Genomic DNA, 26,233 nt, shown 5'->3' with positions numbered 1-26,233 from the left:
CCTGCAGCAGGCAGCTTGCACCCACCCCATGCACATATGTGGGGGATGGGATGACATGTGTCCCGCCTTTCTATTTTGAAAAGGTGGTCACCCTAGCTCTGAGAGTTGCCAAGTGAGGAATAGATTCCTTAGGACAAAAGGAGGCAGACAGGCTGCTCCCAAGGTGTGAGGCTGGGGCATCATTGCAGATGATGGGACTTAGGGGTACTGAAGCGTATGGAGAACCTGCATGAGTGAGGATTTTAGGGCACAGAGTTTATAAGGGCAAATGAAAGACTAGAGGGAGATGCTTGGGGAGAAATAAAAACACATCTTTCTCTTCTTTCTTTCTGAAACAGGTTTGAGGGTCCGTTAATCTGGGCCACAGGCAGATTAATGCATGGGCCAGCTGGGTCTCGAGCCCAGAGGCCCCTGCCTCGGTGTGGATGAACCTGGCGGCTGGGCTGGGTGTGTGCAACGTGGTGGGCAGTGACTGCTGGGTGCTATATGCCAAGTGCTGCTGAAGCTGGACTGAGCCATGGCAGGATGAAGGGCTGCCCCCGGAGCTCAGTCTGTGCCACATGTGCCTAGCGGGTAGCATCTCTGCATCCCCGGTGCTGGCTCCAGCGTGAACCTGTGGGCAGGGGTGGCTTGGCTTTTGCCTGGGACCTTGGGGGCAGAGTGTCCTGCTTGGGCCATTGCTCAGGTGGGGGCTCCCAAAGAATCTTAATCCACCCCTGGCCCAGGAGGGTGTTTCAAACCTGGTCTCTGGTTTCTCAGTGAGGTATCTGGGCAGCCCCTACAGCGACCCCGCCGGGACTACCACGGCTTTCTTAGGGTGGTCTCCCCCTGTGCGGCTGGGATGAAGCCGGACGAGCTTTCCCACGCAGCCCTTCTTCCGCAGATCTCGGAGCAGGAAGGCCAGGCCCGACCCAGGCAGCCAAGCGGGGCTGGGAGTGCACGAGCCGAGAGCTTCTCTCTCCCAGAAGTTGGTGCGGGGCAAACAAGAGCGGCCCGGCAGCTCCCGGGGACAGCAGCACCTGGAGGCGGTGCCGGGCCGGCGGGAGGAGCCAGCGCGGGGCGGGGCGGCCCAGCCCGGCCGGGAGCGGCGGCCGCGATGGGAGCCTGGGAGCTGGGCAAGTAGTAGGCGGCGGCAGCCGGAGAGCGAGGAGCCGGAGCCAGCGCCAGCGCCGGGCATGGAGCCCGTCACCAAGTGGAGCCCCAAGCAAGTGGTGGACTGGACCAAGGGTGAGAGCAGCCTGGCTCCCCGGCCGGGCAGCGGGAGGTCCTGGCTGGCGCCAGGGCGTGTGCGGGTGCTGCTTCTCTTCGCATCGCGCTGCCCCGCGGCCGGACCCGGCCTGCCCCAGGGTCGCGGCCGGCTACGGCGGGGAGCGGGCACCAGGTCCGCTGCGCTGCTTCTGCGGGGCAGGCTGTGTGCGCCCCGCGGAGGTGGCCCCGGCCCGCCCGGCGCTTGGCGGCGGAGCGTGCGCTGGGTCCCGCCCGGGCGGGCAGCGGGAGCGGAGCCGGGGCCGGCGGAGTTGTGAGCAAGGGCGGGCGCTGTGCTCCGCGCCGCCGGCTGCACTGGCACGGGGGGCCCGCGGCATCGGGGTTACACACACGTGTGTGTCTGGGTCTCTCTTTCTGGGTCGTGTGTGTGTGTGTGTGTGTGTGTGTGTGTGTGTTCTCTCTCTCTTTGGGCCGTGCGTGTGTCTCTCTCTTTGGGTTGTGTGTGTGTGTCTGTCTCTCTTTGGGTCGCGCACGCGCGCCTGTGTGTGTTTCTTTCTCTCTCTCTGGGATGTGTGTGTGTGAGAGTGTCTCTCCCCCTGGGTTGTGTGTGTGTGTGTGTGTGCACGCGCGTGCCACCCCTTCTCTCTGGGTCTGTAGGGGTGTGTACCTTGTTTTATCCACTTTCCATCCTGTTTCGAGGCTTCCTCCATATGTTGACATAGCTGTGGAAAGCCTCAGTGTACCCCTCACATCTGGAGGGGGCTGGGGAGCATCCTCAAAGCTGAGCAAACTGGCAACTTTTTTGTGGGAATGGGGAAGCAGGCCAGCTGAAGAGGAAGAGGTCAGGGCCATCCAGTTACGGTCTCTGTTTGCATTTGCAGGATGGCCATACCCGTGCGTTCACTCAGGGTTTTACTCAAGATGATGTCTAACCCCCAGCAGCGCTGTTTTGGGGAGGGCAGCTTGAGGATGATAAATGTCCTCTCCACTCAAAGTTTGGTAGATTTTGTTTGACTGATTTAATTGGCTCTCCTTTGTAGAAACAGCTAAGTCTTACCTCATGAAAAAAGTGTTTGATTGCCTGCTTTTTTGTTTTGTTTTTTAATATTGTAATGTGCCAAACAGAGAAGAACAGGTTATGAATTGTGTGAGAGGTTCACATCGTGCAATCTCTTTCATATTTTTTTTTAGTTTAATTAGGTTATGTTGCATTCTTCCTTTGTTGGATGAGGTTAGATAAAGATGGAGGCACATGTTTTATTGGAATCAAGCTGACTTGAAGTTGTTGTTACTTTCCTCCTGAAGTGAAAGTTTCCTATTGAGAAAAAGGAGCACTTACTTACAGCTGCCATTACTTTTGTCTCTCAGGACTGTAATGCTGATTAAGCTGCATACCTGTGGTCAGCACTTGGCAGCTTTGTTTAAAGGCAGAAGCATATTTAGAAGCCCCTTGAGTGTTTTGATATAGGGTGACATGGATAAATCCAGCATTCATAAGCATGAATGCACAGAAGAATACTACAGTGCCGATCACGAGAGAGCATCCAAAGCAGCTTTATAAAAGGATGCCATAAAAATGTGTTGTGAAGTTGTGTTAATGTACAAATAACGTTCATAGAAAGTTCTGTTTCTCTTACTTGTGTTGGTTTAAAAGGGTTTCATTGTTTTTTTATTAATTCTGCCTTGCTTTGGCAAGTGGCATATTTACATAACTGACTCCCCCCTCCCCCCTTTTCATTAGTCTGTCTTTTACTGTATTTCATCTCAGGCACTGAAAGTTTATTGCCTTACATGCTAGAAGCTTCAAGTTTGCTAATTGCTTGAAAAGGCTTTATTGTATGTCTTAAGCACACTTGGTTTGTTTTCTTGCAAAATGTATTTTTTAGATTGCTCATTCCTTTTCACAGGTAATTTAATTTGGGCTCTCAGTTAATATTACACAGAACAACACGGGTCCAGCAGCAGTCTGCAGTTTCATGTTCTGAATGACATACCTTCTTTGAAATGAAGTGGCTCATACATGGGAGAATAAACTAAAGGCTCTTATAGATTTATTTTTCTTCTAGTTTCACAAATTGAATTTGACCTCTTAGCTTCATGTCAAATCTCCTTTTGGTACCATTCCATGCATGACAAGTTTGTGATAAGGAAACAAGCTGGAGAAAAGTCTCTTTATGAATACCCATTAATCTGTTTTTATTGCATCTGAACATCATGATTAACACTTGTATAATAGGTGTATTAGCACAAAGTTTCCCTCCTATTTGTAGTTTAGAGTAAGTGTGGCATGTAACACAGCACTGTCAGGCTATTTTTGACAAAAGGTCTATATTTTACCTTTTATGCTATGATTCTTATTTTATAGCTCACAAAGAGTAGCTTTTTTAGCATCAGTGTCTAATTTTGGGAAGAAAATCTTATGGCATTTGTTTGACTCTATGTTCCACCTAGCAAAACATCTGATGATCTTTAGCAAAGCCACACAGCCCACACCATCTGAGTGAAACGGCTTGTGTGTTGATATACCCTACTGTACTCTGCTGCCTGGTGAGGCAGAAACGTGCTCTACCAAACTGGTATAAATAGCTGCACTGGAGTAAACTGTATTTCAGTGGAGGATTAATTTTTGCCACTACCGAAGCATTTCTGTCCCCAAAAGACCAATGCATGTTAGAAAACATAGGGAGTAGTGAACATAATTAGGCTCAACTGAGTCCTTTGGATGCTCAACATGGGGCTGTAAAAGAGCAGAATTGTTGGAAATTGCTTTTCTGTTTTTGTGGGTTTTTGTTTTGTTTTGGTTTTAATACAAAACGGCTAATGCTCTAGAAGCATCAGAAGATGCACATGGCATTCTCTTAGCAAATTTGGCTTTCTTTGGCGGAGAAAAATAATCCACTATACTATACTTACTGTTTTTTATACTTGGATCTCAACTGATTGACTTTTGTCTACAAGACTTTTGTTTTAGAACTTATGTCCTAAGAGACATTAATTGCAAGATTTATTAATTTTAATGTAGATTTTTAGTTGCACACAGGTCTTTTATGTAGAAGATATGCTTATCCTTTTCCTTAGTTGTCAACTTCTATGCAAGCTAATATGGACCGGTTGCTTGTCTTGTCTTATTAAGGTAGGACATCATGTGAATGAATGTATTAAAATAGATTTCATTTTTTAGCTGGTAAAATTTGCCGAATTGACAGTAATAAACACTGTACACAGTAAGAGTAGAAATAATGCAAGCTAAAATTGTTTTGCAAATACTTATCGGATAACAGCTTTGAACCTTGGGCCTTACCCCCAACAGCGCAGCACTTCATTTCAGCGTGGCATGCAGTGGTTAGACATCTAGGCTTGCCAAAGCTGGCATGAAACTTCTAGTAGAGCCTAATCCCTTGCCAACTCCTTATTCGAGTGGCCAGCTGGGGTCAGCTGAACCTCCACTCCCTACCTATAAACTCTTGGCACGGAACAGAAGGTGTCTGGTCAACAGGGCATCCTGACCTAAGACCATTTTGCTGTTTCCTCTGGCTTGCTTGCTGGTTTTGCTCTCAATTTGATCTTTTTGGCTTCTTGACTTGGGTCGCTCCCTGGACTTCACTCTTTGATTGACCTCCTGGCTTCCTGACCCAGTTCAACTGGCCACCCATGTTTCAGTGTGACAGTATCAGAGCGATATTTGACATCCAGGCTTGCCTTTTGACAAGACTAATCTTACGGGTGAATTCTGGTTCTGCTGGTGTTGAAGGGAATCTTGACAGGCTTCTAGAGAGTCAGGATATCACTTGCACAGCTCATACTTTGTGCAGTGAACACAGGCTCTGTGCAATGAATGCATTGTTAAGGTATTAGGCAGACAAGGTTCCTTGGGTGAATTTGATATCTTTTATTAGACCAACCCAAATGGTTGGAGAATAGTTATTAAGCAAGCTTTCGGGTTCAAAAACCCTTCGTCAGGCTAAGGACGCTGCAGCAGTTGCTGCGTGCGTATCCAGAAGGGTACAATACAGACCACAGTATACAAGAAACCCACAGACCAACAAAACCAGCAATCACCCGAAACACACCAAAAAAGCTGTGATATACAGCCAAGCCCTCAGATACCACTGCATCTGTACTGAAGAGAACACCCGGGATCGCCACCTCACCAATCTTAAAAAAGGCTTTCACCCAGCAAGGACACTCCTCCAGAGAGGTAGGTAGCATGTTTGAAAGAGCCACCCGGATACCACGTGAAGAACTGCTGCAGTACAGAAGAAAAACACCCACAAATCCGCACACCGCTGGTTATGACCTATCACCCATCCCTTGAACCTATACGGAAAATCCTCAAAAAATTGCAACCCATATTAGAAAAAGACCCTATTCTTAAAAAAATCTTCCCAGAGCCACCCATCCTAGCCTTCAGACAAGCACCGAACCTCGCCAACCTCATCACAAGAAGCAAACTTCCTCAGCCCCAGAACACACCGAAAGGATCCAGACCGTGCCATGACAAGAAATGCAAAACCTGCCCCCACATCTCCACCACCTCCACTATTACTACACCCCACAACAGAGCCATCAGCATCCCAGGATCTTACAGCTGCACCTCCAGGAATGTAGTATACCTCATCCAATGCACCAAATGCCCTGATGGAAGATATGTAGGAGAGACCAGACAACAACTGTGCACCAGAATGAACGCACACCGGAAATCCATCAAAGACAGAAATACCCAATTACCGGTGGGGACACATTTCTCACAGGAGGGCCACTCTCTCTCCAATCTCTCAGTCCTGATCCTCAAGGGAAATTTACACAACACTTCCCAGAGACGAGCCTATGAGCTCCATTTCATCAACCTGCTGGATACTAGAGATCAGGGACTAAACACAGACATTGGATTTTTGATACATTACAATCTGCCTGGCAACTGACTCCCCAGCCCAGCCCAGCCCCTGGCTTCTTTACTTTTCATTCCATCCAGGAAGAGCACGCAGCAACTGCTGCAGCGTCCTTAGCCTGACGAAGGGTTTTTGAACCTGAAAGCTTGCTTAATAACTATTCTCCAACCATTTGGGTTGGTCTAATAAAAGATATCAAATTCACCCAAGGAACCTTGTCTGCCTATATCCTTAGACCAATACGGCTACAACCTAAACCCCTGCAACTTGTTAAGGTATTGCCACTTATATGACTCCTGGATATACCATACAACCTTCTCAGGTTGTTGGTGTTTGACACCTGGGCCAACTAGCCCACCCTGGGGTACAGGTTTTTACTTGAGTACCACTTTCAATTGGCTAAGTAGTCAACTTGTAGATGCTGGTGAAATTGTGTGAATGCTGAATGTCTTTTGGTTCCTTCTTTCTGTGCATCCAAAGGGCAGAGAAGTTCCTTTAAATTTAAGTGGGACAGAATCCCAGATTGTCTTTTTTCAGCAGCACTAAGAACTGTGGTAGCTGACCCTAGAAGTCTTAGTGTCTTGTGAATGACTACAAGACAATTGTAGGCACAGTTGTGTAGGCATGCTCAAGTATGGGACTGCAATATTTTTGCCTGTATTAGATCAGTCCAGGTGTGGAGTCTGAACAACTTCTGCAGTGAAGGCTTGCCCTTAGTCTTCATTAATTTGGGCTATAGTCTATCTGGTTACCTAGGACCTCTGTGTGGGGGTAATCTCCTGTTACTGTAGTAGTGTAATTAAATCCCTGGGTGACTGCTCTTATAACTATATTGATTGATTTGATTTGTAGTGGGGAAAGATCCCTGCATAGCTAATTCTTTATAGCCAAAGATCTCATAACTATTCTGTGTGTTTTCTTCAGAGAAAAATGTTAATGAAGGAGAGCATAGATTTTCATCCTACCTTTCCCCTTTAATGGCATGATTTTTTTTGTGCAAAAGAAACTGTAAGATCTTTGTGGATTGGAAAAGAACATTGTTTGTAGTTTGCCTCCCCCCGCCCCCCCTTCCTTTAAATCTAAACATGTCTGTATAATTTGTGACTTTTATCAAGAATACATGGTATGCTTGGGTTCAGACACTTCCACTGTTGTGTGTGTCTCTTGCAATAAGAATAATATGAATACTTTGTTGCTGCAGATGAGGACTCAACTATCCCAGTGATCTGACATTTCATTCTTTTATTGCAGCTTCAGGTTTAGTTAACTCCAGGCATTTACTCTTGTGTGTCATTGGCTTTTGCCCTCTGTTATGTTATAAACTGCTCCAATCATTATTTTTGCAGCCTATAAATATAGTTTTGTTAGAGATGTATGTCTTGGAAGGAAAATGCAAAATAGCTGATTAACTGCTAGCTTATTAGTAGTTAGTAGCAATCTGTCATGAGAGGTTGCTGACTGTTCAATGCTCTTTTGAGTTGTATTTTGCTTATGCTATGAAATTTGAATGAGGTCAGTCATATCAAAATTGTTTGCTAGTACATTGGCAATCATAGACAGGTCACAGTAACAGCTTTGACTGACATGTGGTCATTTGAGTGACTTGACGGTTTTGTGTGTGTTATACACCCTGTTCCCTCCTCCCCCTTTTAAATGCTCTCTTGGCAGCCTGTAATAGTATCATAAAGTTCAAAATAATTTAAGGATTTTTGGGGGTAGCTATTATTGCTTAACCTGTCAACACATTTCAATAATCAGCATCTAGCCAGTGAACCCATCAGACTTCATGGATCATACACATTCCTATTCCAAAAAGTGATCTATCTGATTCAGTGCACCAAATGCCCTCATAGTAATTATGTGAGTGAAACTAAACAGAAACTATGCATCAGAATGAGCTCTCTCAGAAGAAATATAAAGGATAGGAACACACAAACATCAGTAGGAACACATTTTTCCACAGAACAACTACTTTTCTGACCTCATGATCTTTGTGCTCAAGGGAAATCTACCAGACACCTTTAACAGGTGAGTTTGGGAACAAAAAATCATAAGATGACTGACTGGACACTAATGCCAGGTACAGACATTACATTTTTACTGGTGTAAGTGATTGGAAATCAATCTATACCCATGACAGAACAGATTGCTTTAAAAATGGTAGAACCTGATCTAGGATTCACCCCCACCATTAAAGGGCAGATATGTGTTGTGTTCACTTTGATCTAAACTGTATCGCTTTCAGAAAACCATGTAACTTGGATTGATTCCAGCTCCAGCTTTTTGGATGTCTGTACCTAGTTTAAGAACTAAGGACTGAATGCTGCACACTACAGGTGATAATGACCCTCCTCCCTTTTGATAGGTCTTGGTCTCCCAGTTATCAAGTTTCTCTTCTTCTGCTACTTGTTTGTGTGCTACCCCTGGGAACTTCACTTTCCAGTTTCACAGCTCTGTGCATTGTTTTTAATCATCCCTGTGCATGCTTCTCTCCTCAGACCTGATGAAGAATGCCTTGCATTGAAAGTGTGTCTAACTGTATCTCAACTATGCAGTTGATATTTATTATTATTAAAGATATCACCCAAAAATATCCTTGTCTTTTTTAATTCCTAGGCCATCATGGCTACAACATCACTTTAATACTACCAAATAATGTAAGCACATTTTTGTGTAGATTTAAAAATACTTGCAAGTAAAGAAATCTATACTTTCAATGCAGTAGGCTGGAAGTAAGCCGCAACATTTCTTTTACCTTTGGTATTTAAAAATATTTTTAAAGAGCTTTTGCATAATAGACCAGGAAACCGCTTTGCATGGATACCCTTTAAAGTCTATTGAAATTCTGAGTAGAATTTAGTTATCCAACCTATAAAAGCTCTTTTGGTAAAGTTTGAAAACATTCAATAGATCACTTATGTTTAGATTGAAGCTGACAAACCTTTACTTGTAGGAACCTGCTCTGTAACTTTTTTTCACTCCATGTGTATTGTATGAACTATTTACCTCCATTTAGACCAGAAATACAATCAAAGAATAGGAGCTAGCATGTCTGTAGTTTGTGATTTGCCACATTACTGTTCCTTGAGCAGCTCATGAGTTCTCTGAAGCTTTTTTTATGAGTATGAATGGTTCTGTTTGCTTTCACATCAAATGGTCAGAGACCTAAAAACAAAGTACTATCAGGTTATTTTGTAAAACAGTGTTTTAAATCTTAAAATTATGAGGAGTTTTATTAGGAAGTAAAAAGCTTATAAACTTTTAAAGAGAAACTATTTGTAAGTGGGAAAAATATTCTTAAACTCAAGTATTGTTCTTGTATCAGGATCTGAGGATGTGTATCCAGTACTAATGTGCTGGAGGTGAAAGCATCTTAGTAGAGAGGAACTCCTGTAAGTTGATCGACATTGATCTGGTTTTACCAGATGCTTCTAGAATGGAGGTAAGGCAGGAACTTTTGGAACACAAGTCTTAATGTTTCTAGAGAATCTGCTAGTAAAAATGAACACTTCTTTCAAAGACAAAGTGTCCATTGATGGCATCACTTTCGCTAAACAGGGTAAAAGATCCCAGCTAGAGGCTCTTTTCTAGAAGATTATGGCCAGGAGAATAGCGGTTATGAAACATGCATCACTATTGGTGGTATAAGGAATTCTCTCAGTTTCGTGATCCTGATTTTAAAATATCAGACAGTCTGGACCTGTCTGAATTAAGCTGTATTGTTGCAGATGAGCTGCTTGCAGGAAACTCAAGCAGACAATGACTAATAGCAATTAGTGATTCTATAAATTCCAGGGGAGTTCAGAAGAGGTAACTTGATCTTGAATTCCCTCCCACAAATATTAAGCAGCTACTCAGGTCATCCTCTGTTTAGGATATTATCTTCTAGAATAGTATGTGTAATGTAAGAGTGATGTTGTGCAGTCATGATGGCCTAGAAATTACTTGAGAGGCAAGGATTTCTTAGTCTGGCATCTGTATCACCTTTAAGGGGTCCCCCTGTGGTCCAACTGCCTGCTGGCTCTTTCCTGGTCCCCCTTCAGTCACTGTTCTGCCACGACTTTGATGTTATCCTGGTTTGTTGGGGAGGTGGTCCATGGGACCAGGGGTAGTGTCACTAGTCGCCTTGACACTTGGTTCTACTATCATGGCTGGGTTCGTCCCCACCTGGGGCCTGTGCTCTCCCCTCGAGTGCTTCCCTTTTATGGGAGTGCTCCCTCAGGCTTTTGAGCACCTGTTGGTGCTTGGGCTGTCACAGCCTTCGTCCCCTTTTTCTCTAGGCCGTACCCACAGTCTTGTCTGCAGGCCATACCTTCTGTGGAACCATCTCACCCTGGCTCCCCTGGATGGCTTTGGCTGAGAGCTCTTCTCCCTACTGCCTGCAAGGCCAGACTCCCCCTTGCATGGTCAGAGACTGGGTTTATGTGCCCGAGCCCAGTCTTCTTCTGGCTGTGACTTCTGGCTTCTCCTGCACCCAGGGGCCAGGTGCAGCTAATTGCTTCATGAGCACCTAGCCATTTTAGTCCTGGCTCAGTCCACCATGTGCAGCTATGTCCACCATCTGCAGCTACTCCTTGCTGCCCTTCCTATCACTGGGTTTCCTATCCTCCCCCACCTTTCTAGTAACAGGGGTAGCGGGGCCCTGTTACAGCATGGTTTATTGGACCAACTGTATGTGTCTTAAAAGAGTAGCTTTTGAATGCTGGACCTGATGAAGAATGTGTTGCATTCAAAAGCTTGCATTCAGTATGAGCTACCACTCTTAAGAAATCCTTGCTTCTAGAATAGAATTTAAATTTATGGGGCAATTTTGCCCATTGCAAATGCTATTGAATGAATCCAAACAATATCTGTTAAGTGAACTGACAAATCAATAATAATTGCATTTTGTTTGGCTGATGTTATCAAACCTCCAGACTGTTCCTTGCACATTTCTGCATCCCAGACCAAACATTAGGCAGTCAGTTGGGCATTGGGAAATCAGGAAAATATGGGTCACAGCTCAGCCTGGGCACCAGCTGTGAATGCTGTACTTCTGGCTGTGAAGGCAGCTTCTCAATTTCCCCCTCTGCTGCTCCCAGTCAGAAGGAGCCCCTAGTGAAGAAGAAAGTTAGGCATGGCAGCATTAGTACCCCACAGACTGGAGAGGTGGGAGGTTATAATGATGGACAGAGGCTAATAGAGTAAGTGCCCCTTGTAGCAACTCACTGTTCACCTACAATACTTTTGTGGCCCCTGTGACCATGGTAACCATGTGCTTTATGGTCTTTAATGTGGTTATATTTGCAAAACCCCTCAGAGCTGAGCAATTCACTATTTTACAGCTCACATATAAGTCATCAGAAGAACTAAATGACTCGCCCAAGGTCACTTAGGAAGCTGGTGGTAGAATTGAATGTCAAAACTCCTACCCCTGGGCCAGCCATTTACAGCCAGTGGGTCAGATATGGCTTTCAAAGAGATTTTTATCTGGCCCACCAAGCACACCGCTGTCGAGGTGCAGTTTCTCCTACCAGGTGTCTCCTGAGCCCTGAAGATTGGGGAACCCCGGGCAGGTTAGTTAGGATATGGGCAGAAACAGTGGCTGCACACACTGGCACATAGGTGGGGACAGAGGGAGGGCAATGTGTGCACATACCTGCCTGTGAGCCATGCTGAAGCTGCCAGCCATCCCTACGGGGGAAGTATAGCCTCTACTCCAAATCTCCAGACCAGGGGTGGGCAATCTCTGGCGCATGTGCCAGTGTGTGGCATGTAAGGCCATTTTGCTTAGCACGCTGGCCCAGCCAGAGAGCCTGGGTCCTGTAGCAGGAGGCTGCAAACTGTGTCATCAGGGTCCAGAACCCCAGCACTGGCTCTATGGCAGCTGTGGCTGCAGGTTCACATGTGCCTAGGGGTGCATAGCATGGGAGGGGCTGGGGTTGCCTGCCTCAGTCCATTCCCTGCCATGCACCCTGAGGTGTGTGTGTGGCTGCTGCAGCCACAGAGCCAATACCAGGGCTCTAAACCATGGTGCAGCTTGTTTGCAGCTTGCCTGCCACCTGATGCTGCTGCCCAGGGCCCAGGCCAGCTGTGGCTGACAGCCGGGAGGCTCCCTGCACCAAGGTTCGTGGAGTCCCCACCTGGCTCATTGGTGGCAGTAGGTGCCTGTGCACTTCTGGGTGGATGGAGGGGGGGTTGGGTTTCACTGCCCTGGCTCCTTCTCCATGGTGCACCCTGAGATATGAATTGCTCACTATGTAGCTTCCACTGGCTGTCCGGCCGGGGCTCTGGACCCTGATGCAGGTGTTTGCAGCCTGCCTGCTACCTGCTGCAAGCAGCCCGGGCTCTGTGGCCAGCAGCAGTTGCACATGCATCTTGGGGCGCATGGCGGAGAAGGGTGCGGGTCAGTGCAACCTCGCCCCTTCCCTGCTGTCCACCTGGAGGTTCCTGTGCACCTGCTGCCAGCAGCAAGGATTGGGCCCCTGATGGCTTCCCCACCATCTGCCCCTGGCATACCAAGTTGAGGTGTGGGTTGAGGTTAGGGTGTTTTTAGCACTCGGCCAAAAACATTTCTGAGCCCTGCTCCAGACCTTTCCTCCATAGCCTTGGCCCTCTGCCCTCACGGGACCATACTTCCTTCCCACATTGTGGAGTGATTGTTCTTTCTTCCTTAATCATTCATTACCTGGGGCTCCCTACTAGATCTCCTTGGCCTTTCTCTTCAAAGGAGTAGAAGGAGCAAGGTCCTGCCCTTGCTGCTCATGGTTCCTGGAGATGTTCTGAGGGAGACATCTGTTTTGCACACCATTTTCAAAACAGGTGTTAATGGATATATGCAAATGTTTTTCAGGTGTGTATATAAGCTAATGTACATTAAATATTGTGTATGTTATGGAAAATACTTGACTATTCTGTGTTTGTGATTTGACTGTGGATAAACTTTTCTCTTCACCTGTCAGTTAATGGATTGAACTTTCTTAGTTTGTAACCTGTTTATTACCTGCAGCTAAAAGTATATAACGGCTGGCATGAAAGCACAATTCACAGTCCTAATGCTTCCATCTCTGTCGCATACAAAATGGTTATTATTTGCTATATTAATAAGATAATATGTATTAGTAAGAAGATAATGTGTTTCCCCACCATGTCAAAACTTGTATAAGTGGGGTGTAATGTACATTTCCTATAAGAAGCCTGACCAGACAGCTCCACAGTATGCCCTGACTTTTCTTTCTTATATGGTTGAATCTTACCCTGGGAGAACAGATGCAGACTGCTTCAAAGTGTGTGTTGGCTTTTTCCAGTTGCCATGGAACAGCAGGGCATAGCTAAGAATATTGGCTGATACTTAGACTGACCTGGGAAGGCAGTAGCCAATGATGCAGCTTCTTTAAAGGCAAGGCTTTTGTTCAGTAGTTCAAGTTTCAGCTACAGACTTGGGTTAGCTGGCAAGGTGATAAAAGGAGAGTTGATAAAAAGACTCAGTCTGGTGGAAAGAGGTTTCTGCCCTCCACTTCAGGATGCTTCTGGTACTGTCATTACAATTTCAATATGAAATAGGTCTGACTTGCCAGCATTACACTGTTTTTCTCCATGATAAACTTGCTCATCAAAACAGCCTTTTCCCTGTGCAACTAATTCCCTGTCTTGTATGGCTGAGATTTTGACCAGGACTGGGCAGAAACATTGCTGCAGATTACATTTGCATCATGAAAAGTTAGTTCTGAATTGGCTGTTGTCATGTCTAAAATGGCAGTGGGCAGGGATGGCTATACCTGGACTGATTAATATAGCATAATAATATCCTTTAAAAACATATTTGCTTTGACACAAGAAACTAGAGGTTTTCTCTGTAGGGTTTCCTCTGGGGAGGAAGGGCAAGAAAGAACAAGTTCAGACATGCCTCCAGAATGTAGACTGGAAAAAATACACAGGCAGTGGAGGATGGGGTGCTACCCAGAGCAACTTATGAGCCATGGGGAAACCTTGTGAAATGCACATACTGAAGTTCTGATAAGAGTATTATTCTGTGGAGAAATGTGTTATGCTTTCCCCAGATGCCTCAGAGTGTCAAAGTACAACTACAAAGAACTATTTTCTGTCCTATGTTACAGCTGTGCACGGTGTTCGATATTTTGCTAACTCATTTCCAAACCACCTGAAATGAAAAGGGTAGGTTTTCCGCAAGCGACGTAGCCCTATCAAGGTCCACTGAACAATTGGTTGCTTCTGCAGTACATTCTCTTTAGGAAGATTATAAGAAACGTGTGACTGCTTCATTTCCTACCTCCTCCACACATACTGTTACTCAGAATGTGTAGACTGTAAAGCTAAATGCAACATTTTAAAGTGATAGTTACAAACTACAAACTTTTAAAAGTCACTAAAGAAAGCTTGAGTAAAATTTGGGGAAGAGAGATAAGACATCATGGGCTAATACAGTCTCTGGGTATTGCTCAATCCACCAGCTTCATGCTACTAGTGATATCCAGGTCTCAGCTAAATTAAGGATCAATAACCAGCCTAATAGACTTTTATCTCTGTATTTAAGTACAAGATCAATCTAGCTATCAAAAAGAAAAAAGGATTTAACATAAATGCCTGAAGTGAATGCATACCAGCCCAGCCTCTGGCTTCTTTACTTTTCATTCCATCCAGGAAGAGCACACACCAACTGCTGAAACTTCCTTAGCCTGACGAAGGGTTTTTGAACCCGAAAGCTTGCTTAATAATTGTTTTCCAACTATTTAAGTTGGTCTAATAAAAGAGATCAGATTCACCCAAAGAACCTTGTCTGCCAATATCCTTAGACCAACATGGCTACAACCTATACCCCTGAAGTGAATAACAATCTTACATTATTTTAACAATCTACCTACCCACACCTGGTTTTGCACAATAACAATTTAAAGTAACTTATTTTGTGTATGATCAAAATATAAGATCTTCAAAATCAGGTGCCCGTTATTAACCTTTTAGTGTAACTTTTGCATCTCACAGCAGTGCAGCTTCTCTGAGTGATGTCTATAGATGAACAAGATCAAACACTGGCCTATTTTACTTGTTTTCTTTTTTTTTTCTTAAAGAAAAGGGCTCAGATAAATTCTTAGCTATAATTAGTAACTGACCGTTAGCATTAGGAGAGCATGTGGTGCCAGTTTATCCTGGATAATAACGTTCATCCCTTGTTGCAGGAAGGGCAAACTTTGCAAGAGTGGTGGTTTGCTGACACAGCAATGCCAAGGTCACAGAGAGGTCCCTGCTGTGAAAGTTACACAGATAATGGGCTGGCAGGGGTGTGCTGTGTTGACACATGGATTGTTCTGTGGCTTCCAGGGGATTGAGGTGTGGTGACTTGTTATTTATACTGAGAACCTCCATACTTACTAACATCTCTTTCCATTTCTTCCGCTTTCCCAGAAGGTGTGCATGTGATATGCACCATGTGTGAATGGTGGAATCTACGTGTGAGAGTGGTGGGAAACATATTGGGAATTGTTTTTATTTTGTTGTTTGGTCTGTTCTTAAACATGCAAAGAATGGATAATTTAAGGGTTCTGCAAACCCTGTGGTAGGGAGAGTTACCTAGATGTCTGCAAAAAGTAAACACAACTAAGCTTTGATTCTGATTCTTGCTTAAGTACTTATGTTAGCCTCTGCTCTTGTGACTGTAGAATATGAATATGTTCCAGGCTTTAATGGGTTTATCCTTGCAACGCCCCCAAGATAGAACAGACACTAAAGCCCAGATTCACAAAGCTATTTAGACACTTAACTCTCATTGATTTCTATAGGAGTTAAGTATCCTTGAATCTGGATCTAAGTGGTTTGCCCAAGGTCACACAGAAATTCTGTAGCAGAGAAGGGAATTCCCTGTGTCCAAAGCTACACTTCAGCCATTGGATTATCCTCATTTTCTGGGCCTTCTAGGTATTGCTGTAATACAAGTGTATTGCACTTTACATGATGCAACCTTTTGTTTGAACCATCAGAGTGTTTCGTTCATTTAAAGTATTTCGTTATGAAGAAATTAGCCTGACTGCATTTAAGAATGATCAGTCATTCTGGTTCTACAAGAAAACAGAAAAGTAGCTCCTCAATAGATTCAAAGGTAACCAATTACTCTAACATGCTATAGAAGTCTGGTATCTTGTGCTGCTAAGCATCTGTTTAATTCTAAAATGAGAACATAAATTGTATTTATGTTTTACCTTGTAAAAAATTGGAAAAGTTTCAATTTGAATCATTGCAATAGACGTGCAAGCCATGATAATGAGGAAGCCATGGTAGGGATGCAGGTTATGATGTGGCAGTTTTTGGACATGGCTAAAGCATTTAGTTGAAAATTTTGTGTAGTGTATTTTGGAAAGTTGCTTAAAATGTTACCCTGATAGAGGACATTACAAAAAACAACCCCCCCCAACCTGCCAAAAATTCTTGATACATGCGTGTGTGTGTGAGAGAGGAGCGTGCGTGTGAAGTGATGTTTGTAGGCATCAGATAATTACCTTTATTAATATGACCAGGGTCAGAGAGGAAGGGGATTTGTTAGAGGTTTTAGCTTGGTAATAACTGTACTGACAAATCCCCAAGCTGTATGATTGGAGAGAAATTCTAACTCCCTGTAAGTTGCATACTTCACATTCCATGGACCTTTTGTTCAGCAGTCATTCACATAAATATTTACTTTCCAGATCGTTAACTTTTCTGAGAGTTTACAGATTTTAGTGAAGTACATTCAAGTTGGTAAATACAGAGAATGTGATGTGAAGAATAGATGTCCTAGGGCTTGTGACCAATCAATATGACTATAGGACTCTGGGTGCAAGGGTCTGTTCTCAATCCTTCTGGTGGTGGTGAAAGGGCCTAGGCAGTAGTGGACATATCCTGCAGATCAATGCATGGCTGTGCAGATGATGTTGCCAGCATGGCTTTGGCTTCTCAGACTATGGGATGTTGTTTCTAGAAGGATTGCTTCATCAGATTCACCTGACAAAAAGAAGGAACAGCATCTTCACAGAGAGGCTTGCTAACCTAGTGAGGAGGGCTTTAAACTAGGTTCCCCGGGGAATGGAGACCAAAGCTCTGAAGTAAGTAGGGAAGTGGGTGAAGCACAAGCAGGAGGGGACAACATGGGGAGGCCTTCTCATCCTTCTGAGCAAGGGCAGTCGGCTAGTTACCCCAGATGTCTGTACACAAATGGACGGAGCCTGGGAAACGAGCAGGACAAATTGGAAATCCTCACACAGTCACAGAACTATGCCATGATTGGAATAAGAGACTTATGGGATAGCTTGTGTGACAGGAGTACTGTCATGGATGGGTAGAAACTGTTGAAGAAGGACAGGCAGGGAAGAAGAGAAGGGGTTGTGTTTTATGAAAATGAGTTGTATGATTACTTAGAGCTTCATTATGAAACTGGAGACAGGCCTGTTGAAAGTCTCTGGGTTAAGGTCAGAGGGGAGAGCAACAAGGATGATGTTGTGGTGGGGGTCTGCTATAGACCACCAGATCAGGAGGATGAAGTAATTCCTTCAAAATACTATCAGAAATTTCCTGATCACAGCCCCTGGTTTTCACAAGGATCTTCAATCACCCTGGCATCTGCTGGGAAGGCAATACAGCAGTGCGCAGGCAATACAGGAGGTTTTTTTGGAGGGCTGGGGACAAGTTCCTGGTACAAGTGCTGAAGAAGACAACTAGGGACCATGCTGTTCTTGACCTCTTGCTCACAAACAGGGAAGAATTGTTGGGAATGTGGTAGAGGATGGAAACTTGGGCAGCAGTGACTATGAGATGATTCAGTTCAGGATCCTGAGGGAAGGAAGGAAGGAAGGAGAGCAGTAGAGTAAGGACCCTGGACTTCAGAAAAGCAGGCTTGGACTTGCTCAAGGAACTGATGGGTGGTTCAAGGAATTGCCCTGTGAGGACAGTCTGAGGGGGGAAGGAGTCCAGGAGAGCTGGCTTCTTTAAAAATACCTTGTTGAGGCTGCAGGAATGAACCATCCTGATGTGCAGGAAGACTAGCAAGCATGGCTGAAGACCAGCTTAGCTTAGCACAGAACTCATCAGTAAACTAAAACACAAAATGGAAGTGTACAAGAAGTTGAAATAGGCAAATGACTAGCAAGGAGTGTAAGACCATTGCATGCAGTCAGCATGGATTCACCGAGGGCAAGTCATGCCTGATCAACCTGATTGTTTTCTATGATGAGATGACTGGCTCTGTGGATGTGGGAAGAGCAGCAGACATGATGATATACCTTGAGTTTAGCAAGGCTTTTGTTATGGTCTCCCACAACGTTTTTGCCAGCAAGCTAAGGAAATACAAGTTAGATGAATGGACTGTAAGGTGGATAGAAAGCTGGCTGGATTGTTGGGCTCAGAGGGATAGTAATCAATGGCTTGATGTCTAGCTGGTAGTCAGTACCAAGTAGAGCATCCCAGGGAATGATCCTGGAACCAGTTTTGTTAAATATATTTTCATCAGTGACCTGGAAGATGGGATGGAGTGCATCCTCAGCACATGACACCAAACTGCGGGGAGTAACAGATACACTAGAGGCTAGGGTTGGGATTCAGAGACACCTAGACAGATTGGAGGATTGGACCAAAAGAAATCTCATGAGGTTCAACAAGGACAAGTGCAAAGTCCTGCACTTACAATGGAAAAATCCCATGCTTCGATACAGGCTGGGAACCAACTGGCTAAACATCAGCTCTGCAGAAAAGGACCTGGGGGCTACAGTGGACAATAAGTTGGATATGAGCCAATGGTGTACCCTTGTTGTGACTAAGAAGACTAACAGCAGCCTGGGCTGCATTAGTAGGAGTGTTGCCAGCAGATAGAGGGAAATGATTCTTTCCTACATATTTGGCTCTTGTGAGGCCACATATGGAGTACGGTTCCGAGTTTTGGGCCCCTGACTTCAGAAAGGATGTGGTTGAATTGGAGAGAGTCCAGTGGAGGGCAGTGAAAATGGTTAGGGGGCTGGGACACATGACCTGTGAGGAGAGGCTGAGGGAACTGGGTTTATTTAATTTGGAGAGGAGAGAGAAGACTGAGGTGGGATTTAATAGCAGCCTTCAACTACCTGAAGGGTGGTTCCAAAGAGGATAGAACTAGACTCTCAGTGATGGCAGATGACAGAGCAAGGTGCAGTGGCTCCTGGCAGCAATAAGAGAAGTTTAGGTTACATATTGGGTACAAAATTCTGACTAGGAGGGTGATGAAGCAGTGGAACAGGCTACCCAGAGAGATTGTGGAATCTCCATCCTTGGAGGTTTTTAAGAACTGGCTAGACAAAGCCTTGACTGGGATGATATAGTTAGGGATGGTCCTGCTGTGAGTAGGGGATTGGATTAGACGGCCTCCTGAGATACATTCCTAGCCTAAATTTCTATGATTCTATAATGTGTACTATAAGGTACACTGCTCTGCATTCTGCCTAAATTATTATTGGTCAGTATTCCCAGTCCCTATGCTCCTAGTTTTCAAACAATCCCCTAATCTTGCCCAAATCATCAGAGCAGGGTCCTCTGTTTAACATGCATCGAATAGGACACAGCCTTGGCTTAACAATAGAGGCAAAACCTGTCAATACGTTTTCTCTGCTATGGCAGTCATTACCTTCCCTCAGTGGACCCATCAGAATCCATGGATCCTACATCTGCCTTTCTCAGTGTGATATATCTGATCTAGTGCACCAAATGCCTTTATGACAACAATTTGGGTGAAACGAGACAAACTAAGCACCAGAATGAACTCTCACAGAAAAAAAAAAAAAAAAAAAGGACAGAGACCTGCAAACAACACAGTAGGAGAACAGCAATGCAGTAGGAGAACGCATTTTTCATAGACCTTTCTGACCTCATGATCTTTGTGCTTATGTAAAATCTACCAAACACCTTTGAGAGGCGAGTTTGGGAACAACAATTCATAACCTGGCTGGATACCAAGAGCTGTACACTGATATTGACTTTATTGCATGCTATAATCTCTCTGGTTCCTAAAAATCTTTAAGCACCCTGTAGGTGATAATAATCCTCTTCTTTTTTTTGAAAAGTTTTGATCCCCCACTAATCAAGCTTTCTTTCTCTGTTAATTATTTGCCTGCTGTACTAGGAAATCTCTCTCATTACCAGTTTCACAGCCCTTTGTGCTGTTTTTAATCATCACTGTGCCTGCTTCTTCTCCCAGACTTGGTGAATTTGACAGCTTTTCTAACTTTATCCCAACCATTCAATTGGTCCGCAGCAGTCCTTGCCTATTGGTTAATATCTAGGCCAGCTTTTCAGAGGTGAAATATTTGTTGAAATTGACTTTAACCCTTTGTAAGTTCTGCTGAATACCTATTACAGCTCTACCAAAAGGCAGTTTGCAATTTAGTTATTAGTTTACAACTCTCATACAGATACATAATGTATTAGACTTGCCTTGACACACACAATTGCACTATAGCTGAGGCATTGCTGTTGAATGTTATGACCTTTCTTGTACATGAGAAACTGTGTAACATAAACTGTCCTATAACAGTGGCAGGTTCCAGGACCTTCCTTACTGATTGAACACTTATTTGTAGAGCCATCTTTTTGTCAGCTACAGAACAATTTCTGCTGACTCAGTGGCAAGTGGCTCTTGTTCGCTCCTCTCGCTTTTGACTGGAGTTAGGTCGTGTGTGGTGTGACACAGAGACCTGAATTGAGAACAAGCCAAATTCAAGAAGTTTAAAGGGGAATTGTTTTGTTTCTGTTCAAGTTAATAAAGGTACAAGTCCGGATAAAGTTTTGGACACTGCTGTTTATTAATCTTATGCAGGGCTCCTAAAGGAGTTGTTTGTAGCTGCAATTTCATAGATTTCATAGATTTCATAGACATTAGGGCTGGAAGGGACCTCGGAAGATCATCGAGTCCAGCCCCCCGCCCAAAGGGCAGGACGTCAGCTGGGGTCATAGGATCCCAGCAAGATAAGCATCCAGTTTCATCTTGAAGGTGTTCAATGAAGGCGCTTGAACAACCTCCGGCGGCAGGCTGTTCCAGACCTTGGGGGCTCGGACAGTAAAGAAATTCTTCCTTATGTCCAGCCTGAAACGATCTTGTAGTAGTTTGTGACCATTCGTCCTCGTCATCCCTTGGGGCGCTCTGGTGAACAAACGTTCCCCTAGATACTGGTGATCACCCCTGATAAACTTACCTTTTGACTTCTAAGGATCTAGTTTTGTACTTGTTCCATGCATGGAAGATCCACATAATCGGTGGGGGGAAAAATATTGGAGTTTAGATTTGAATTCTACAGAGGAAAGGCAATTTTCAAAGGTCCTCAGCATGTTGGTTGATGAATGCCATATGGATTTATTTGTTTTGAAAAGATCCTTTAAAATGAACAAAAGTACTTTATAGGTACACTTTGTAACTGCCAGTCTTCAATTAAATGTGTGTAGATTGAAATTTTACAACTATCCCTCCTAATAAAATAGTTCCTGCCTTAATTTATCTGCCAGAATTCAAGTCTGAACCTGAGTTGGGAGCATGCTGTGGCTTAGTCCATCACAGAGCAAAACGGAGAACTGAACCATGTTTCACAGAGATAAAATTCTATAGTACTGAATGACTGAAGGGGGGTAGCTTGTGCTGGTTGAGATGATAATGTTTATAATGCAATAAACAGCTGACAGAGTAGCAAAGACCATTTTAGGTAGTGCCATGACCATATCACCCTTCTGTGTTACTTCCCTCCTTTTACTCCCTTCCTTGTCTGCATCAAATGTAAGCTCACTATTTTCACTTTCTAAGCCCTTTTATGGCTACCTTGTACCTTATCTCTGGCCAGCCTGTCATGTTTCATTCGTGACTGAGGTGCTGGCTCTTGCCTCTGGTTGTCCAGTATGCTAGTTTTTCATTATCCAGTTGCTACATTTTCTAGCAAGCACTTATCTGTTTTCTGTGATGTTGCCCATTAGGCTTGGGAGGAGCTCCTTCTAAATATCTGCAAAAATATGTAATTATTCTTAAAAACCTCTTTTGCTCTGATACCTAGAAAAATTGACAGTGTTTAGGCCTGTGATTCCCAACCAGGGAAACACAGCACCCCAGGGTGCTGTGAGGTGCTTTTAAGGGTTCTCTGGGGTGCCATATAGTGTTATCACTGTTAGGTGTGCAAATATGATTCTCAAGATAAACCCAGAGATTTAAAATAGGAATCCATTTTGACTTGTAATTTTTCTGAGTTCTTTGCAACCAAAATTTTTCTTTATTCTTTTTCTATGAAACTATGAAAAAAGAGTGAAAACTAAAAACTGGCATTTTCCAAGGGGTGCTTTTATATGTAAAATGATTGAGAAGCACTGGGTCAGGCCATTTATGTGCTGTCATGATTGTAGGTATTCCAGTTATACTAGACTGGGGTGGGCAAAATATGGCCCATGGGCCAGATCTGGCCTACCAAGGGATTTTGTCCAGTCCACGGCAGGTCTCTTGGTCCTGCTTAGTCTGGGCATGGGGCACGCAGCAGGGCCGGGGTGGCACAGTGGTCGGACTTGTTTCTCAGCAGCCCTGAGGGCAGTGGCTCCTTTCAGCCACCCCCAGCCGCACCCCCGTTGCTCAGACAGCTCTTCCTGTTTGCTCTACACCCACTGCAGAGGGCGGCACCTGTGTGGGCAGTGTGTGCTTGGCTGGGAGGATGGGATGGGGCTGCAGGCAGGTGTGGAGTTGTCTGGGAGCAGGATGAGGAGGCAGGGCCAGGATCACTGAGTGGTGACAGCATGGGGCCAGCGCCTAAGCCCAGGGCACAGTTGTTATCCACTGGACATACATTTCTGTGATGGGCACCAGTTTCACAGGCAGGGGCATGCTGGGAGCAGATCATGGGTCTGCCTGGGTCCCAGCCCCATGCTGTCACCAGCCCAAGATCCTGGCTCTGCCCACCTGTCCTGCTCCCCACCTACCTGCAGCCCCGTCCTTTCTGCCTGGTCGTATGCCCTTCCTGTGCCGGTTCTGGCCAGTCTTTATGGTGAACCCAGGATCACAAGTTGGTGACAGTGTGGGGCCTGGGACAGAGCTGCGATTTGCTTCCTGCATGTCCCTGCCTGCAGAACTGGTGCCTGTCACAGGGGCATGTGGGGAGCAGATTGTGGCTCTGTGCTGGGCACTGGCCCTGCACTATCTCAGCCTTGTGATCCCACCCCTGCCCACCTGTCTTGCTGTCAGATGCTGCTCCCTGTTGGCCTGCAGCCCCATCCTAGTCACCCTGCTGAGCACGGAGCATCAAAACTCCCTATGTGGCCCTTGGGCCCAAATAATGTCCACTCCAGTACTAGCCCATAGTTAGACTAAACTATGGTAAGCTACATTGCCGAAAAGCAATATGGGAGAAAGGGGCCTCCTGACCACTGGATGACCCAGTAACTAAGGGCTAAAAGACATTGAAAGGAGTATGAAAGCAGCAGCTACACAGGTAAAAAATAGAATTCACTAATGGGAGTGCAGGTGGGCAAGCTTGGCAAACAAAACAAATGATGATAAACATCTCCACAGAGAGAGAAAGAAGTGGGGGTGCATATGCAATTATATGCAATTATAAACAGGGGTTGGGAGACCTCGAGGCCTAGGGGGGGAATGAGTGACATACTGTGCCTTTACCTGTCAAAGGCTAGCTTTGTAAGTGTTTCTGTGTTGCCTTCAGGATCTGGAAAACAGCTTGCTAGCATTGGCCTTCCCGATCATACACTCTAGCAGTCTGTATATCAGGAATGACACCAGTCAAATACAACCCCAAAAAACACCTTGCACACCTCAACAGCAGTGATTTCTATAATTATTTCTGGTGTTTCCCCATCTTCTGTCTTCTGCTTGAGGTAAAAACAGACAACTGTTTTGCTTTGGATTTGAGTGGATTTTAGAGTTTTGTCTCTGAGCATCTTATCTCACAAGCCCCAGACCTTAGAGAAGGACAAGCTCATTGTCCCACATTAAGTATCGGTGAAGTATCTGAATTAACACTTTGTCTTGTAACAGTTGTGGCTAATTTAGTTAATTGACATTTAAGCCTCGGGTGTAAACTACAGTCCCACCCTGATTTCTATGTCAAATTTGGATTAAACCTGTTGATTGTATTTACTTTTGGATTGTAAACCCTTGGGGGTGGGGCTGTGTTCATGATCTGTGTTCATGTTGGGCTTAATGCAGCACATGACTGAGGCTCTTGGCTTGTACAATAGTACTAGCAAACACGCCTGCTAGGCACTGAGAAACATAATCCTAGATTTTAAAAATTTTATTCATTCTTTGTTTTTAATTTGGAAGTTCAACTTTTTTTTTTATAAGCTTCACAGCCTTGTTTTGCCAAGTTAATGTAATTAACAACTGCTGATAGCTAGTGATTCTCATAATTATTCTCATAGTCATAAGCAAAACACCTGGTGATAGCTAGATTGTAGGGTGCTAGTCATGAATATTTCATGACATTTCCTAGTCCCCTCCTAGATTGCTATCTCATAGGCTGGTTATCTGTCAACTTCATCAGTGGTTGCCTTACTTTGATGAACTCCTGAGTGTAACTATAGTTAAAGCACTCATCTGTGTGCCTTTGCAAAGGAGGAAAGATGGGAGTAAGACTTTGGTGCAGTCGACCAAAACAGTTCCACAGGCAGTTTGAGAGCCCAGTCAAACCCAATTAAAGAGGTTAGCTCTGAAGAAGAAATGGGGCAAGAGGCAGTTTTGTAAGATTTACTCCTATTTCCATTCTGGGAACAGACAATGTGTTAATTACTAGAGTTCAAGAAAAGGAGTGCTTATGACTAATGACCTACTCCTTAAACCGCAAAAATCCATAAACTTCTTCACAGAGTGAGCTCTTAATTGCATGTTTGAGATGAAGGCCCTAGAGCAGGGGTTTGCTGCACCACATGAACTGCATGAAGTTCTCTAGTACACAAACTTCATGCCTGAAAAATACAAACAAGTAAGGCTCGGTGTACTATTACTGTTTAAAAACAAAGTAACTTTAGGCTTGACCTGCATAAGCATTAGTATTTATTTTTAAGGTCAACAAAGGTTTCACCTATCATTGCCAGAGGATAAAAATGTCTCTTAATGGAAAGGTGTTGACTTAATTTCTGTGGACTTTGTGGGGGGAGCTTGAAATCTTAAAATGTTGGTTGACAAGCCATAGAGAGAAGCCCTTTCATCATCTGTGCTTACACTGAAAAGTACTGATGTTGTACAAGACTGAATTATACACTTTTCTTCATCTCAGTTTCTGTCTCAGAGAAAGTGTATATTTAGCCCATTTTGGAGAAAACATTATTGCATTAACAGTGGTAAGTTAGGCAACTAGTGGCTAGGCAGTGGGACATAAAACCTGTTTCATCTCCATCTCTAGCTAGAAGTGATCAGAAAAAATCAGCATTGCCTGTTGACTTAAGTAGAACGAGAAGGTCAGTGTTTTTCTTTCTTATTTTAAAGAAAGTTATCATCACAAAAATGAACACCACATTTCTCACTAAATGCTTTCCTAATTGGTAATATCAGCAAAGATAGAGTTAGTTAGTTGTGCTAGTTTCAAGTTAGGCAGAAAGCAGGGCAGGGTGGCATCTTAGAGGCATCAGAAAAGGTGTGAAGATCTGACTCAGAGAGGAGACTGGCATATTTTCTCCAGTCCTGTAGTCAGTCTAGGGCTGGTAGGTGAGTGTGTACTGCTCTTGATGGAAGACTTTGGTATCATAGATGTTGCATTTTTTTCCCAGGAGAAAGTCTTTTGTCCCAGAATCCTATACAATCCCACTGTCTTGCTTCAAGTCCCTCTGAAGAATGTGAGATAAAATGTGCTAATCCTGTTTGCTCCATGATGTGGCTATGTGCATCTCAGGTTATGCTGGGCTATTCCTAGGACAGGCTGTGTTCTTGCTGGCCACCTACTGGTGGAGGAGCAGCAATGCAGTTTGAAGGCTGATGTGTCAATGACTCTGCCATGCCTGTTCTGATTTGGATCAACGCTAGGAACAATCAGGCCTTGATAAAATGAGACTTTTTACAGCTTCTGATGGTCAGTCCAGCATCTTTCACAAATACTAAATTTTATATATGGAAGTAGTTTAACATGTGGATACCCAAAGCAATTCTACATCTAATGGAATTGGGTATGAGCAATTTTTTTTCT

At 44.4% G+C, this 26,233-nt stretch overlaps 1 protein-coding gene across 1 annotated transcript in view; it reads left to right on the top strand.

Annotated features, from left to right (window-relative positions):
- Positions 1 to 1,061: 1,061 nt before the first annotated feature.
- CNKSR3 (CNKSR family member 3) overlaps positions 1,062 to 26,233 on the top strand; it is a 96,156-nt gene continuing 70,984 nt past the window's right edge. Inside the window, exon 1 of the mRNA XM_006259554.4 lies at positions 1,062 to 1,227. Coding sequence (XP_006259616.1) covers positions 1,176 to 1,227 — 52 coding nt within the window. The 5' untranslated portion in view covers positions 1,062 to 1,175. The remainder of the gene's footprint in view (positions 1,228 to 26,233) is intronic.

This window comes from Alligator mississippiensis, chromosome 1, assembly GCF_030867095.1.
Source record: "Alligator mississippiensis isolate rAllMis1 chromosome 1, rAllMis1, whole genome shotgun sequence".
Taxonomy (NCBI): Eukaryota; Metazoa; Chordata; order Crocodylia; family Alligatoridae; genus Alligator; species Alligator mississippiensis.
The sequence above is the reverse complement of the archived record's forward strand: the minus strand, read 5'-3'. Positions and strand labels throughout refer to the sequence as shown.